Source organism: Gobius niger, assembly GCF_951799975.1.
Source record: "Gobius niger genome assembly, contig: SCAFFOLD_32, whole genome shotgun sequence".
Taxonomy (NCBI): Eukaryota; Metazoa; Chordata; class Actinopteri; order Gobiiformes; family Gobiidae; genus Gobius; species Gobius niger.
In genome coordinates, this window is record NW_027639254.1 from 135,919 (window position 1) to 152,500 (window position 16,582).

The window sequence follows — 16,582 nt, forward strand, 5'->3', positions numbered from 1 at the left end:
ATAAAAATTTGATAAAAATTGATAAAAATCTGATAAAAAATTGATAAAAAATTGATAAAAAATTGATAAAAATTTGATAAAAAATTGATCAAAAAATGACCAAAAATTGACAAAAAATGACAAATGTGATAAAAATGTGACAAAAATGTAACAATAATTTGATAAAAAATTTGATAAAAATGTGACAAAAAATTTACAAAAATTTCATAAAAATTTCATAAAAAATTGATAAAAAATTGATAAAAAATTGATAAAAAATTGATAAAAAATTGATAAAAAAATGATAAAAATTTGAAAAAAAAATGATAAAAAAATAATAAAAATTTGACAAAAAAATTACAAAAAGTTACAAAAATGAGTTGAACACCCAACAAAAAAAATGCTGAAAAAAAAGTGCTGACTTGAGGAAAAAGATCGTCTCGGTTCAGGCGGGAGTTAAGAGGTTAAGAATTATGTCGGCTTCTATTTCTATTTCTCACGGTGTGACCCGAGCGGGGTCACGAACCCCTTTTACCGTTAAAATGGGGGCCGCGGCGCCAAAAGGTTGAGAACCACTGCTGTAGAACATGCCCATAGATCTGTAAACTCCTCCTCACGTTCTCTCTGCTCTCCTGGTTCCAGTGTGGTCTCCTGTAGAACATGTCCATAGATCTGTAAACTCCTCACGTTCTCTCTGTTCTCCTGGTTCCAGTGTGGTCTCCTGTAGAACATGTCCATAGATCTGTAAACTCCTCCTCACGTTCTCTCTGTTCTCCTGGTTCCAGTGTGGTCTCCTGTAGAACATGTCCATAGATCTGTAAACCCCTCCTCACGTTCTCTCCGTTCTCCTGGTTCCAGTGTGGTCTCCTGTAGAACATGTCCATAGATCTGTAAACTCCTCCTCACGTTCTCTCTGTTCTCCTGGTTCCAGTGTGGTCTCCTGTAGAACATGTCCATAGATCTGTAAACCCCTCCTCACGTTCTCTCCGTTCTCCTGGTTCCAGTGTGGTCTCCTGTAGAACATGTCCATAGATCTGTAAACCCCTCCTCACGTTCTCTCCGTTCTCCTGGTTCCAGTGTGGTCTCCTGTAGAACATGTCCATAGATCTGTAAACTCCTCCTCACGTTTTCTCTGTTCTCCTGGTTCCAGTGTGGTCTCCTGTAGAACATGTCCATAGATCTGTAAACTCCTCCTCACGTTCTCTCTCCTGGTTCCAGTGTGGTCTCCTGTAGAACATGTCCATAGATCTGTAAACTCCTCACGTTCTCTCTGCTCTCCTGGTTCCAGTGTCGTCTCCTGTAGAACATGTCCATAGATCTGTAAACTCCTCCTCACGTTCTCTCTGCTCTCCTGGTTCCAGTGTGGTCTCCTGTAGAACATGTCCATAGATCTGTAAACTCCTCCTCACGTTCTCTCTGCTCTCCTGGTTCCAGTGTGGTCTCCTGTAGAACATGTCCATAGATCTGTAAACTCCTCCTCACGTTCTCTCTGCTCTCCTGGTTCCAGTGTGGTCTCCTGTAGAACATGTCCATAGATCTGTAAACTCCTCACGTTCTCTCTGCTCTCCTGGTTCCAGTGTCGTCTCCTGTAGAACATGTCCATAGATCTGTAAACTCCTCCTCACGTTCTCTCTGCTCTCCTGGTTCCAGTGTGGTCTCCTGTAGAACATGTCCATAGATCTGTAAACTCCTCCTCACGTTCTCTCTGCTCTCCTGGTTCCAGTGTGGTCTCCTGTAGAACATGTCCATAGATCTGTAAACTCCTCCTCACGTTCTCTCTGTTCTCCTGGTTCCAGTGTCGTCCCCCGTGGAGCTGCTGATCTCTCAGACTCTGTGCTGGGTCCACGATGATCTGGACCAGGTGGACTTCTCCAAATACCTGCTGAAGGTGTGCGGGCAGGAGGAGGTCCTTCAGAAGTAAGAACCTCTGCTCTGACGGGTTCTAAAGTGTTCCAGACCCTCTGACCTCTGTCTGTAGCCTGGGCTGTTCTAAAGGGCTAACGTAAAGCTAACGAAGAGCTAACGAAGAGCTAACGTAAAGTTAACACAGAGCTAACGTAAAGCTAACAGAGAGCTAACGTAAAGCTAACAGAGAGCTAACGTAAAGCTAACGGAGAGTTATCGTAAAGCTAACGGAGAGTTATCGTAAAGCTAACGGAGAGCTAACGTCAAGCTAACGGAGAGCTAACGGAAAGCTAACGGAAAGCAAACGTAAGGATAACGGAGAGCTAGCGTAAAGCTAACGGAGAACAAACATAGAGCTAGCGTTAAGCTAACGGAGAGCTAGCGTAAAGCTAACTGAGAGCTAACGGAGAGCTAACGTAAAGCTAACGGAGAGCTAACGGAAAGCTAACGGAGAGTTATCGTAAAGCTAACGGAGAGTTATCGTAAAGCTAACGGAAAGCTAACGGAGAGTTATCGTAAAGCTAACGTAAAGCTAACGGAAAGCTAACGGAGAGTTATCGTAAAGCTAACGGAAAGCTAACGGAGAGTTATCGTAAAGCTAATGTAAAGCTAACGGAGAGTTATCGTAAAGCTAACGGAGAGTTATCGTAAAGCTAACGGAAAGCTAACGGAGAGCTAACGTAAAGCTAACGGAGAGCTAGCGTAAAGCTAACGGAGAACAAACATAGAGCTAGCGTTAAGCTAACGGAGAGCTAGCGTAAAGCTAACTGAGAGCTAACGGAGAGCTAACGGAGAGCTAGCGTAAAGCTAACGGAGAGCTAGCGTAAAGCTAACGTAGAGCTAGCGTAAAGCTAACGTAGAGCTAGCGTTAAAGCAGCACTAAGTAACGTGTTTACCTTAATAAACCCTCCCCGTCGTCCCTGTGGGGGTAACACAAGTGTTTATGGGATGATTGGAGGGTCTTTCATCGCCCCCTGGTGTCTCTGGCCAGAAAACCATGTTTGCAACTTGACTGCCACCGGTCCGGAGAAAGCAATACACACTAATGTAATCACGAAGAAGAAGCTAACATGCTAACGGGCAAAGCTAGCTGCGGCTAACGTCACTTTAAACAGCATTTACAGCCAAGTTTGAGTGAAAAAAAATATCTCCGTTGTATTTTTTTTTTTTTTTTTTTTATTTATTTATTATAGGGACAGTGCATATTAATATACATTATACATGCAAATATGCCAGAATTAGCCTAAGGGCTATTTTTCATCTGTAGTCCCTGGACAGTTGCTGTGTGTCCTCCTGAAGGGCGTAAAGGTACAATTATACACATTAAAATGCAATACAATAAAATATTTAAAAATGTAACAGAAAACAACACACTCAATATCGCAACCCAATCATGCTGACAGACATTACAAGAAGACTACTACAAACACAACAACTACAGAGACAGACACAACAGACGAGGACAAGAGGCCAGCAGGGAGAGATGATCATGTCAGTGCTGACAGCTCTGATTCTCAATGAGCCATTTTTTTAACTGTGTTTTTTTATATTGTATAATTGGATGCACAGAACCCTCTGTCCCTTCACCTTTACTCTCCAAGACAATTAATAAGTTAAAAAATCGGAACTTGCTACGACACCTGCAGTTGCGCTTAGGGCCTCTTGGGGGAAGAGTTACTTAGTACTGCTTTAAGCTAACGGAGAGCTAGCGTAAAGCTAACGGAGAGCTAACGTAAAGCTAACGGAGAGCTAACGTAAAGCTAACGGAGAGCTAACGTAAAGCTAACGGAGAGCTAACGTAAAGCTAACGGAGAGCTAGCAAAGCTAAATGAAAAAGTCGGTAGCACCAGCGCTACTAAAATAAAAATTAGTCTGGAGCCCTGAAAGGGTTCTCTCTCCTCAGTAAACACAGCCTGGGCAGTTCTAAAGGGTTCTCTCTCCTCAGTAAACACAGCCTGGGCAGTTCTAAAGGGTTCTAAAGGGTTCTCTCTCCTCAGTAAACACAGCCTGGGCAGTTCTAAAGGGTTCTAAAGGGTTCTCTCTCCTCAGTAAACACAGTCTGGGCAGTTCTAAAGGGTTCTAAAGGGTTCTCTCTCCTCAGTAAAAACAGCTTGGGCAGTTCTTAAGGGTTCTAAAGGGTTCTCTCTCCTCAGTAAACACAGCCTGGGCAGTTCTAAAGGGTTCTCTCTCCTCAGTAAACACAGCCTGGGCAGTCACGAGTACATCCAGAGCTGCAGGAAGTGGGAGAGCGACATCCGGCTGCAGCTGCTGAGCGTGGACACAGTCAGACGGGACCTGGCCCGGACCGTGAGTCTGTCTGAACCTCTAAACCCCCGCCTCAACTGTTTGGCTTTACCCAAATCTAAAAGCCGAGGATGAAAACGGGTCTAACAGGTTTTTCCCCGGGGTTTCAGGCGGAGGACGACGCGGCGAGGATCGACCTGGACAAACACCTGACGCAGGTGGAACGCCCGTATAAGGAGAACGTCACCAGGTAGCCCCGCCCCTTTCCCCGCCTCCCTCTCCGGGGTTTGGTGCTGACGGAGGTGTTTGTGTCTCAGACAGGGCCTGGCCGATTACCTGGAGGGATATCACCGCCAGGCCGCCGTCTGTCTGCAGGACCAGGTCAGTTTCCTCACAGCTGGACGACTGAGAGCAACATCTGGAGACTTTGTGGACAAACGATGAGGACGAGACATTTATGAGAACTTTAGAAATATATATTTACATCAGTTTCAATAATTATATGTATTTAGTTATAAAACATCACATCTTTTCCCAGAGTTCCCAGTATAAGTCTATGGTAATTGTTCCCAGTATAAGTCTATGGTAACTGTTCCCAGACTTCCCAGTATAAGTCTATGGTAACTGTTCCCAGACTTCCCAGTATAAGTCTATGGTAACTGTTCCCAGACTTCCCAGTATAAGTCTATGGTAACTGTTCCCAGTATAAGTCTATGGTAACTGTTCCCAGTATAAGTCTATGGTAACTGTTCCCAGAGCTCCCAGTATAAGTCTATGGTAACTGTTCCCAGTATAAGTCTATGGTAACTGTTCCCAGAGCTCCCAGTATAAGTCTATGGTAACTGTTCCCAGTATAAGTCTATGGTAACTGTTCCCAGTATAAGTCTATAGTATTTGTTCCCAGAGCTCCCAGTATAAGTCTATGGTAACTGTTCCCAGTATAAGTCTATGGTATTTGTTCCCAGTATAAGTCTATGGTAACTGTTCCCAGAGCTCCCAGTATAAGTCCGTGGGCCGCCTGGTGCAGACGGTGAAGAACCTCCTCTGTGCTCTGGACGAGGTGGAGACGACGTCCGTGACCGACGCCGTGAAGAGACTCCAACACTCGGCCAACTTACCCCGAACACGATCTCCCAAAGTACGCCTTTAAACCTGTCAGAAACTACGCCTTTAACCTGTCAGAAACTACGCCTTTAACCTGTCAGAAACTACACCTTTAACCTGTCAGAAACTACACCTTTAAACCTGTCAGAAACTGCACCTTTAAACCTGTCAGAAACTACACCTTTAAACCTGTCAGAAACTACACCTTTAACCTGTCAGAAACTACACCTTTAAACCTGTCAGAAACTACGCCTTTAAACCTGTCAGAAACTACACCTTTAACCTGTCAGAAACTACACCTTTAACCTGTCAGAAACTACACCTTTAAACCTGTCAGAAACTACACCTTTAAACCTGTCAGAAACTACGCCTTTAAACCTGTCAGAAACTACGCCTTTAAACCTGTCAGAAACTACGCCTTTAACCTGTCAGAAACTACACCTTTAAACCTGTCAGAAACTACGCCTTTAAACCTGTCAGAAACTACGCCTTTAAACCTGTCAGAAACTACGCCTTTAACCTGTCAGAAACTACGCCTTTAACCTGTCAGAAACTACACCTTTAACCTGTCAGAAACTACACCTTTAAACCTGTCAGAAACTACACCTTTAACCTGTCAGAAACTACACCTTTAACCTGTCAGAAACTACACCTTTAACCTGTCAGAAACTACACCTTTAACCTGTCAGAAACTACACCTTTAACCTGTCAGAAACTACGCCTTTAAACCTGTCAGAAACTACACCTTTAAACCTGTCAGAAACTACACCTTTAACCTGTCAGAAACTACACCTTTAAACCTGTCAGAAACTACGCCTTTAAACCTGTCAGAAACTACGCCTTTAACCTGTCAGAAACTACACCTTTAACCTGTCAGAAACTACACCTTTAACCTGTCAGAAACTACACCTTTAAACCTGTCAGAAACTACACCTTTAACCTGTCAGAAACTACACCTTTAACCTGTCAGAAACTACACCTTTAACCTGTCAGAAACTACACCTTTAACCTGTCAGAAACTACACCTTTAACCTGTCAGAAACTACACCTTTAACCTGTCAGAAACTACACCTTTAACATGTCAGAAACTACACCTTTAACCTGTCAGAAACTACACCTTTAACCTGTCAGAAACTACACCTTTAAACCTGTCAGAAACTACGCCTTTAAACCTGTCAGAAACTACACCTTTAACCTGTCAGAAACTACACCTTTAACCTGTCAGAAACTACACCTTTAAACCTGTCAGAAACTACACCTTTAACCTGTCAGAAACTACACCTTTAACATGTCAGAAACTACACCTTTAACCTGTCAGAAACTACACCTTTAAACCTGTCAGAAACTACACCTTTAACCTGTCAGAAACTACACCTTTAACCTGTCAGAAACTACACCTTTAAACCTGTCAGAAACTACACCTTTAACCTGTCAGAAACTACACCTTTAACCTGTCAGAAACTACACCTTTAACCTGTCAGAAACTACACCTTTAACCTGTCAGAAACTACACCTTTAACCTGTCAGAAACTATACCTTTAAACCTGTCAGAAACTACACCTTTAAACCTGTCAGAAACTACGCCTTTAACCTGTCAGAAACTACACCTTTAACCTGTCAGAAACTACACCTTTAACCTGTCAGAAACTACACCTTTAACCTGTCAGAAACTACGCCTTTAACCTGTCAGAAACTACACCTTTAAACCTGTCAGAAACTACACCTTTAACCTGTCAGAAACTACACCTTTAACCTGTCAGAAACTACACCTTTAAACCTGTCAGAAACTACACCTTTAACCTGTCAGAAACTACACCTTTAAACCTGTCAGAAACTACATCTTTAACCTGTCAGAAACTACACCTTTAACCTGTCAGAAACTACACCTTTAACCTGTCAGAAACTACACCTTTAAACCTGTCAGAAACTACATCTTTAACCTGTCAGAAACTACGCCTTTAACCTGTCAGAAACTACACCTTTAACCTGTCAGAAACTACACCTTTAACCTGTCAGAAACTACACCTTTAACCTGTCAGAAACTACACCTTTAAACCTGTCAGAAACTACACCTTTAAACCTGTCAGAAACTACGCCTTTAACCTGTCAGAAACTACACCTTTAAACCTGTCAGAAACTACACCTTTAACCTGTCAGAAACTACACCTTTAACCTGTCAGAAACTATACCTTTAAACCTGTCAGAAACTACACCTTTAACCTGTCAGAAACTATACCTTTAAACCTGTCAGAAACTACACCTTTAACCTGTCAGAAACTACACCTTTAACCTGTCAGAAACTACACCTTTAAACCTGTCAGAAACTACACCTTTAACCTGTCAGAAACTACACCTTTAACCTGTCAGAAACTACACCTTTAACCTGTCAGAAACTACACCTTTAACCTGTCAGAAACTACACCTTTAAACCTGTCAGAAACTACGCCTTTAACCCTGTCAGAAACTACATCTTTAAACCTGTCAGAAACTACGCCTTTAAACCTGTCAGAAACTACGCCTTTAACCTGTCAGAAACTACACCTTTAACCCCTTAACGCCTGAACTAATTTCCCATTATATAAAAAAAAATATTATCAGTGTTTTTGCTTTCAAGCTGATGCTAAATTAAGTGGAGATTGTACATTTTTACGTCGCACATAGTATAGATATAGTTTTAGGTATGTTGCAAATCGGCAACAACAGGCAAAAGTTGTAAATGTATTAAAATGACAAAATGTGTTTAGTCACAATTATTACAAATGCAAATGCGCTGTAAGATACACTGAGCACTTGTGTATCAGGTGAGGATGTTAGAGCAGTAAACAGAGCTAACGCTTTTCACTAAATTCTTGTAAAGTGTTGATTTTGAGAAGCTGATGTCGTCCTGCAGCAGCAGCACTGGTGACAGGAAGGGCATCAGGATGTTCAGTAACATCTTCATCACTGCTGTTCCTGTCATCAGTGCCTTCCTGCTGCTGCTGCTGCTGCTGCTTCATCACCTGATGTAGGAGGAGAAAAAAAAGCACTTTATAAAAGGTGCAGACAATTTATCTACAATTATCATATTTTTCCCTTTCCTGAGGTTTTATAATACATTGTACATCAGACACCTCTATTTACCATGACTTATTTGCAAATTATATTATAATTGCACATTATTTTCGGACGTGGAACTCTCGTTTGTGGTCCAGTAGGTCCACCTTGTGGTCGCTTTGCAAACAACACCAACGGTTTCATTTTGTTCTGTGTAAAAAACTTTTTTTTAAATATCCTTGTATGTTATTGTTACAATGATTATAGAACTTCACTAAAATGGCATGTTCTAAAAAACGTTTTAGCTGTAATACATCTAAATCCTACTAAAATGCGCTCACTGTGGCCACCAGATGGAGCTACTGCAGTTTTACTTCATGGCCTGATGTTGCCGATTTACAACGTACTGAAATCTTCAAATAACAAAAAAAATCCATCACACGAAGTTCATTCCAATCAATAATCTAAAGATGGAAACAAGGAGCTGCTGCATTATTTTATTTTAGCACAACTCAATTTACATTTGAAGATTTCATCAAAGTTGCTGCCTCGATTTGCAGAAATGCTATTTCCGCTAAGTCGCTGCCATGACCCGGTTGTGGTTCCTTCTCTGATGGTCCTACGAGAAACTAGTGCTTTTAAACGTTCCTAGGCCTGGATGTGCAAACAGGCATCAAGGGAAAACAAGCCTTATTATAGCCACAGTCTGGCAAGAAGAGGAATGTTGCCGATTTGCACCAATTGGCTTGTTGCACAGTATGGCTATGCTAGTTCCTCTGACCTGAAGTTGTGAGCGCCAGTACTTCCTGTCTGTATTCTTTTCCTATAGAGACGAGCTCAGACCTCATATTCATCATATTTTATCATATTTTCTAAAGATTACGTGGTGGACAGTGAGTTTTCCTGGTAGATGATCATTTACTGTGTTCAAATCTTGATGTAACGAGTTCAGAGGAGACGCCTGTGATCATAAAGGATTGATAGTTTGTCTTGAAGCTAAAGGCTAACATGCTATAAAAGATGAAATAAAAATATATAGCGATAAAAAAATTAAAGTAGGACAAGATGGTTTATATGCAGATTAGTTTATATTTGAGGCACTATTTCAAATGTTATAATAAAATAAAAATATAAATGAAATTAATGTTAGCCTTTAGCTTCAAGACAAACTCACTGATCCTTATAAACATAGACGTCTCCTACTCTGTACAGCAACTCGATAACCTGCAGTAAGTGATCATCTACCAGGAACTCACTGTCCTCCACAGAATCTGTAGGAAATACCATGATTCGAACGAGTCTAAGCTCATCTTAATGGAAATTAATACGGACAGGAAGTACTAGCGCCCACAGCTTCAGCTCAGAGGAACTAGCGTAGCCACATTGTGCAACAAGCTAATAGGCGTTAAGGGGTTAAACCTGTCAGAAACTACACCTTTAAACTGTCATGGCCTCCAGATGAACGTGTTTGTGTTTGTGTGTGTGTTTGTGTTGCAGCTGGGATCTTCAGCTCACTCCACTAACGGTGAGTCCTCAGAGTCACGAGTTTCAGTCCTGGTGAAGGTCCTAACGCCTCCGTGTCCCTCAGACCTCAGTCCACTGGAGGACGACCTCTCAGCTCTGACCTCTGCTGTTTACGACCTGGTCAAGCTTTACCTGCGCTCCTTCTGTGGCCCCTCCCACACCGGCCCCGCCCCCAGCGACGCCCCGGGCGACGCCTCCACTCCTGACCACACGGAGGCGCCGCCGTGCACAGAGGCGTCCGGTGTAACGGATCATCTGCAGTTTACTCTGTCCACCCTGCACGGACTGCCCCACGCCTGGGTCAGCAGGTAATGAACCCCGACCCGACCCTACACGCCTGGGTCAGCAGGTAATGAACACCGACCCGACCCAACCCTACACGCCTGGGTCAGCAGGTAATGAACACCGACCCGACCCTACACGCCTGGGTCAGCAGGTAATGAACCCCGACCCGACCCAACCCAACCCTGCACGCCCCAACACGCCTGGGTCAGCAGGTAATGAACACCGACCCGACCCAACCCTACACGCCTGGGTCAGCAGGTAATGAACACCGACCCGACCCTACACGCCTGGGTCAGCAGGTAATGAACACCGACCCGACCCTACACGCCTGGGTCAGCAGGTAATGAACACCGACCCGACCCTACACGCCTGGGTCAGCAGGTAATGAACACCGACCCGACCCTACACGCCTGGGTCAGCAGGTAATGAACACCGACCCGACCCAACCCTACACGCCTGGGTCAGCAGGTAATAAACACCGACCCGACCCTACACGCCTGGGTCAGCAGGTAATGAACACCGACCCGACCCTACACGCCTGGGTCAGCAGGTAATGAACACCGACCCAACCCTACACGCCTGGGTCAGCAGGTAATGAACACCGACCCGACCCTACACGCCTGGGTCAGCAGGTAATAAACACTGACCCGACCCTACACGCCTGGGTCAGCAGGTAATGAACACCGACCCAACCCTACACGCCTGGGTCAGCAGGTAATAAACACCGACCCAACCCTACATGCCTGGGTCAGCAGGTAATGAACACTGACCCGACCCAACCCGACCCAATCCTACACGCCTGGGTCAGCAGGTAATAAACACCGACCCGACCCGACCCTACACGCCTGGGTCAGCAGGTAATAAACACCGCACTAGCACTAGCACTAGCACTAGCACTAGCTCTAGCACTAGCTCTAGCTCTAGCTCTAGCTCTAGCTCTAGCTCTAGCTCTAGCTCTAGCTGTAGCTCTAGCTCTAGCTCTAGCTCTAGCTGTAGCAGTAGCTCTAGCTCTAGCTCTAGCTCTAGCACTAGCTGTAGCAGTAGCTCTAGCTCTAGCTCTAGCACTAGCTCTAGCTCTAGCTCTAGCTCTAGCTGTAGCAGTAGCTCTAGCTCTAGCACTAGCTCTAGCACTAGCTCTAGCTGTAGCAGTAGCTCTAGCTCTAGCACTAGCTCTAGCACTAGCTCTAGCACTAGCTCTAGCACTAGCTCTAGCAGTAGCTCTAGCTCTAGCTCTAGCTCTAGCTCTAGCACTAGCTCTAGCACTAGCTCTAGCTCTAGCTCTAGCAGTAGCTCTAGCTCTAGCTCTAGCTGTAGCAGTAGCTCTAGCTCTAGCTCTAGCTCTAGCTCTAGCACTAGCACTAGCTCTAGCTCTAGCTCTAGCTCTAGCAGTAGCTCTAGCTCTAGCTCTAGCTCTAGCTCTAGCTGTAGCAGTAGCAGTAGCTCTAGCTCTAGCTCTAGCTCTAGCTCTAGCAGTAGCTCTAGCTCTAGCTCTAGCTGTAGCAGTAGCAGTAGCTCTAGCTCTAGCTGTAGCTCTAGCTCTAGCTCTAGCTCTAGCACTAGCTCTAGCTCTAGCTCTAGCTCTAGCTGTAGCAGTAGCTCTAGCACTAGCTCTAGCTCTAGCTGTAGCAGTAGCTCTAGCTCTAGCTCTAGCTCTAGCACTAGCTCTAGCTCTAGCTCTAGCTCTAGCTCTAGCTCTAGCTGTAGCACTAGCTCTAGCACTAGCTCTAGCACTAGCTCTAGCACTAGCTCTAGCTCTAGCTCTAGCAGTAGCTCTAGCTCTAGCTCTAGCTCTAGCTCTAGCTCTAGCACTAGCTCTAGCACTAGCTCTAGCTCTAGCTCTAGCAGTAGCTCTAGCTCTAGCTCTAGCAGTAGCTCTAGCTCTAGCTCTAGCTCTAGCTGTAGCAGTAGCTCTAGCTCTAGCTCTAGCTCTAGCTCTAGCACTAGCACTAGCACTAGCACTAGCTCTAGCTCTAGCTCTAGCTCTAGCTCTAGCTCTAGCTGTAGCAGTAGCTCTAGCTCTAGCAGTAGCAGTAGCAGTAGCAGTAGCAGTAGCAGTAGCAGTAGCAGTAGCAGTAGCAGTAGCAGTAGCAGTAGCTCTAGCTCTAGCTCTAGCTCTAGCTCTAGCTCTAGCTCAGGCTCTAGCTCAGGCTCTAGCACTAGCTCTAGCTCTAGCACTAGCACTAGCACTAGCACTAGCACTAGCACTAGCACTAGCACTAGCTCTAGCTCAGGCTCTAGCACTAGCACTAGCTGTAGCTCTAGCTCTAGCTCTAGCTCTAGCTCTAGCTCTAGCTGTAGCACTAGCTGTAGCACTAGCTCTAGCTCTAGCTCTAGCTCTAGCTGTAGCTCTAGCACTAGCTCTAGCTCTAGCTGTAGCTCTAGCACTAGCTCTATCAGTGTGTGAGGTGGTGTAGCCGCCCTCAGCGTGTCAGGTCTGTCTCTGTGTTCAACACCAGGGGGCGCTCATGCTCGCTGATACTACAGTTCATCTCCAGTGTGGGAAATATAAAAACAAAGAAAGAAACGTGGGGAAATTGTGACTTAAATAAAACAAGAGGTTTGATGTTTGTCAATGTGTCCCGGCTCTGTCCTCGTGAGGTTGTCGTGCGCCTCAGTGGTTCAGCTCTGTCCTCGTGAGGACCAGGACCGAGTATTAATACTTCATCTTGTGTTTCAGTTTCGAGAAGTACTTCGTGATGTGCTCTCTGACCCACAACGGGAAGAACCTGTTCAAGCCGGTCCAGTCCAAACGTGTGGGAACCTACAGGAGCTTCTTCTACCACGTGCGCTGGGAGGAGCTGTGAGTGTCTGACCTCACACCGAGTCCTCCTCCTCTGACCTCTGACCTCTGACCTCTGACCCTCTGACCCAGATTTCCCAGCTGAGTTAAACCCGGTCTCTCTCGTTCTGCAGCATCAGTTTCCCGATGGCGGTGGCCGTGCTCCCCCTGGAGGCCTCTCTCAGTATTACACTGTTCGCGGTGCAGAGTCAGAGCAGCTCCGGCTCTCCGGACACAAACCGCCAGAGGACCCCCCCGGAGCAGCTGGGGAGGGTCACGCTGCAGCTGTTCGACTTCAGGCGGTCAGTGCGCACATACAAGTACACAACATACATGTACAGCACATACATGTACACAACATACATGTACAGCACATACACATACATGTACTGTACATACACATACACTCTTTAAGGAAGTCTCCATGTGTGTGACGCAGAGCTCTGCTGAGCGGGAGCCGCCTGTTGGGGTTATGGACCTCGGCTCAGGGCCCCGGGGCAAACAGCCGGGCCCCCAACGAGAGGATCGTCCTGCAGGTACTACTATACGGCTTCTACTACTGTATTACTTCTTCTACTCCCAGGTGGACTTCCCCTCCCGGCCTGTGGAGGTGCTGTACGTCAGTGTGTTTAATGTGTTTCTGTATCAGCTGGACTTCCCCTCCCGGCCTGTGGAGGCGCTGTACGTCAGTGTGTTTAATGTGTTTCCTCTGTATCAGCTGGACTTCCCCTCCCGGCCTGTAGAGGTGCTGTACGTCAGTGTGTTTAATGTGTTTCCTCTGTGTCAGCTGGACTTCCCCTCCCGGCCTGTGGAGGCGCTGTACGTCAGTGTGTTTAATGTGTTTCCTCTGTGTCAGCTGGACTTCCCCTCCCGGCCTGTGGAGGCGCTGTACGTCAGTGTGTTTAATGTGTTTCTGTATCAGCTGGACTTCCCCTCCCGGCCTGTGGAGGTGCTGTACGTCAGTGTGTTTAATGTGTTTCTGTATCAGCTGGACTTCCCCTCCCGGCCTGTGGAGGCGCTGTACGTCAGTGTGTTTAATGTGTTTCCTCTGTATCAGCTGGACTTCCCCTCCCGGCCTGTGGAGGTGCTGTACGTCAGTGTGTTTAATGTGTTTCCTCTGTGTCAGCTGGACTTCCCCTCCCGGCCTGTGGAGGTGCTGTACGTCAGTGTGTTTAATGTGTTTCCTCTGTGTCAGCTGGACTTCCCCTCCCGGCCTGTGGAGGTGCTGTACGTCAGTGTGTTTAATGTGTTTCCTCTGTGTCAGCTGGACTTCCCCTCCCGGCCTGTGGAGGCGCTGTACGTCAGTGTGTTTAATGTGTTTCCTCTGTATCAGCTGGACTTCCCCTCCCGGCCTGTGGAGGTGCTGTACGTCAGTGTGTTTAATGTGTTTCTGTGTCAGCTGGACTTCCCCTCCCGGCCTGTGGAGGCGCTGTACGTCAGTGTGTTTAATGTGTTTCCTCTGTGTCAGCTGGACTTCCCCTCCCGGCCTGTGGAGGTGCTGTACGTCAGTGTGTTTAATGTGTTTCCTCTGTGTCAGCTGGACTTCCCCTCCCGGCCTGTAGAGGTGCTGTACGTCAGCCCTAAAGAGGCTCCGGCTCCGGACCTGCAGAGTCTGGAAGAGCTGGACCCGGATCTGAAGAGGAAACTGGAGCGGGTCTGCGGCCGCGCCTCCAACTACGGGTCAGAAAGCGTTTATTTTACCGTTGGCAGATCCGCTTCTGTTCGAGCAGAAGAAGAAACTTAGAAACATCTTGAACTGGTTGCAGGTTCACTTCCTGTGGAGATGTTTTTGTAAAGTAAGAGGATTTGGAACTTCCTGCATTCGTTTGAAACTAACCGAGCTTTTCCCTCACGATGTTTTCAGCACATTTTTGTTTAAGAAGCTTTTAGATTTGGGTAAAGCCACACTGGAAAGCTGAATTGCCTGAGAAGTGAATCGGGTCATTGTTTTCCAGTCATTTGTTGACGGTCCCTAAACCTCCGGATCCTGGACGGTCCCCGAGCCTCCGGATCCTGGACGGTCCCCGAGCCTCCGGATCCTGGACGGTCCCCGAGCCTCCGGATCCTGGACGGTCCCCAAGCCTCCGGATCCTGGACGGTCCCAAGCCTCCGGATCCTGGACGGTCCCCGAGCCTCCGGATCGTGGACGGTCCCCGAGCCTCCGGATCCTGGACGGTCCCAAACCTCCGGATCCTGGACGGTCCCTGAGCCTCCGGATCCTGGACGGTCCCTAAGCCTCCGGATCCTGGACGGTCCCCGAGCCTCCGGATCCTGGACGGTCCCCGAGCCTCCGGATCCTGGACGGTCCCCGAGCCTCCGGATCCTGGACGGTCCCAAGCCTCCGGATCCTGGACGGTCCCTGAGCCTCCGGATCCTGGACGGTCCCCGAGCCTCCGGATCCTGGACGGTCCCTGAGCCTCCGGATCCTGGACGGTCCCTGAGCCTCCGGATCCTGGACGGTCCCTGAGCCTCCGGATCCTGGACGGTCCCCGAGCCTCCGGATCCTGGACGGTCCCTGAGCCTCCGGATCCTGGACGGTCCCTAAACCTCCGGATCCTGGACGGTCCCTGAGCCTCCGGATCCTGGACGGTCCCTGAGCCTCCGGATCCTGGACGGTCCCTGAGCCTCCGGATCCTGGACGGTCCCTGAGCCTCCGGATCCTGGACGGTCCCTGAGCCTCCGGATCCTGGACGGTCCCCGAGCCTCCGGGTCCTGGAAGGTCCCCGAGCCTCCGGGTCCTGGAAGGTCCCTAAACCTCCGGATCCTGGACGGTCCCTGAGCCTCCGGATCCTGGACGGTCCCTAAACCTCCGGATCCTGGACGGTCCCTGAGCCTCCGGATCCTGGACGGTCCCTGAGCCTCCGGATCCTGGACGGTCCCTAAACCTCCGGATCCCGGACGGTCCCCGAGCCTCCGGGTCCCGGACGGTCCCCGAGCCTCCGGATCCCGGACGGTCCCTAAACCTCCGGATCCTGGACGGTCCCTAAACCTCCGGATCCTGGACGGTCCCCGAGCCTCCGGATCCGGGACGGTCCCCGAGCCTCCGGATCCCGGACGGTCCCTAAACCTCCGGATCCCGGACGGTCCCTAAACCTCCGGATCCCGGACGGTCCCCGAGCCTCCGGATACCGGACGGTCCCCGAGCCTCCGGGTCCCGGACGGTCCCCGAGCCTCCGGGTCCCGGACGGTCCCCGAGCCTCCGGGTCCCGGACGGTCCCCGAGCCTCCGGATCCCGGACGGTCCCCGAGCCTCCGGGTCCCGGACGGTCCCCGAGCCTCCGGGTCCCGGACGGTCCCCGAGCCTCCGGGTCCCGGACGGTCCCCGAGCCTCCGGGTCCCGGACGGTCCCCGAACCTCCGGATCCCGGACGGTCCCTTAGCCTCCGGATCCTGGACGGTCCCTTAGCCTCCGGATCCTGGACGGTCCCTTAGCCTCCGGATCCTGGACGGTCCCTAAACCTCCGGATCCTGGACGGTCCCTAAACCTCCGGATCCTGGACGGTCCCTAAACCTCCAGATCCTGGACGGTCCCTAAGCCTCCGGATCCTGGACGGTCCCCGAGCCTCCGGATCCTGGACGGTCCCCGAGCCTCCGGATCCTGGACGGTCCCCGAGCCTCCGGATCCCGGACGGTCCCTGAGCCTCCGGGTCCCGGACGGTCCCTGAGCCTCCGGATCCTGGACGGTCCCCGAGCCTCCTGATCCTGGACGGTCCCTAAACCTCCGGATCCTG

At 48.6% G+C, this 16,582-nt stretch overlaps 1 protein-coding gene across 1 annotated transcript in view; it reads left to right on the forward strand.

The window, feature by feature from the left end:
* Positions 1–16,582, forward strand: part of pik3c2a (phosphatidylinositol-4-phosphate 3-kinase, catalytic subunit type 2 alpha) — a 61,284-nt gene that overhangs the window by 19,905 nt on the left and 24,797 nt on the right. The window contains exons 6-16 of the mRNA XM_079583144.1: positions 1,776–1,896; positions 4,080–4,191; positions 4,299–4,378; positions 4,446–4,509; positions 5,120–5,266; positions 9,763–9,790; positions 9,854–10,097; positions 12,752–12,874; positions 12,988–13,155; positions 13,293–13,389; positions 14,391–14,533. Coding sequence (XP_079439270.1) covers positions 1,776–1,896; positions 4,080–4,191; positions 4,299–4,378; positions 4,446–4,509; positions 5,120–5,266; positions 9,763–9,790; positions 9,854–10,097; positions 12,752–12,874; positions 12,988–13,155; positions 13,293–13,389; positions 14,391–14,533 — 1,327 coding nt within the window. The remainder of the gene's footprint in view (positions 1–1,775; positions 1,897–4,079; positions 4,192–4,298; positions 4,379–4,445; positions 4,510–5,119; positions 5,267–9,762; positions 9,791–9,853; positions 10,098–12,751; positions 12,875–12,987; positions 13,156–13,292; positions 13,390–14,390; positions 14,534–16,582) is intronic.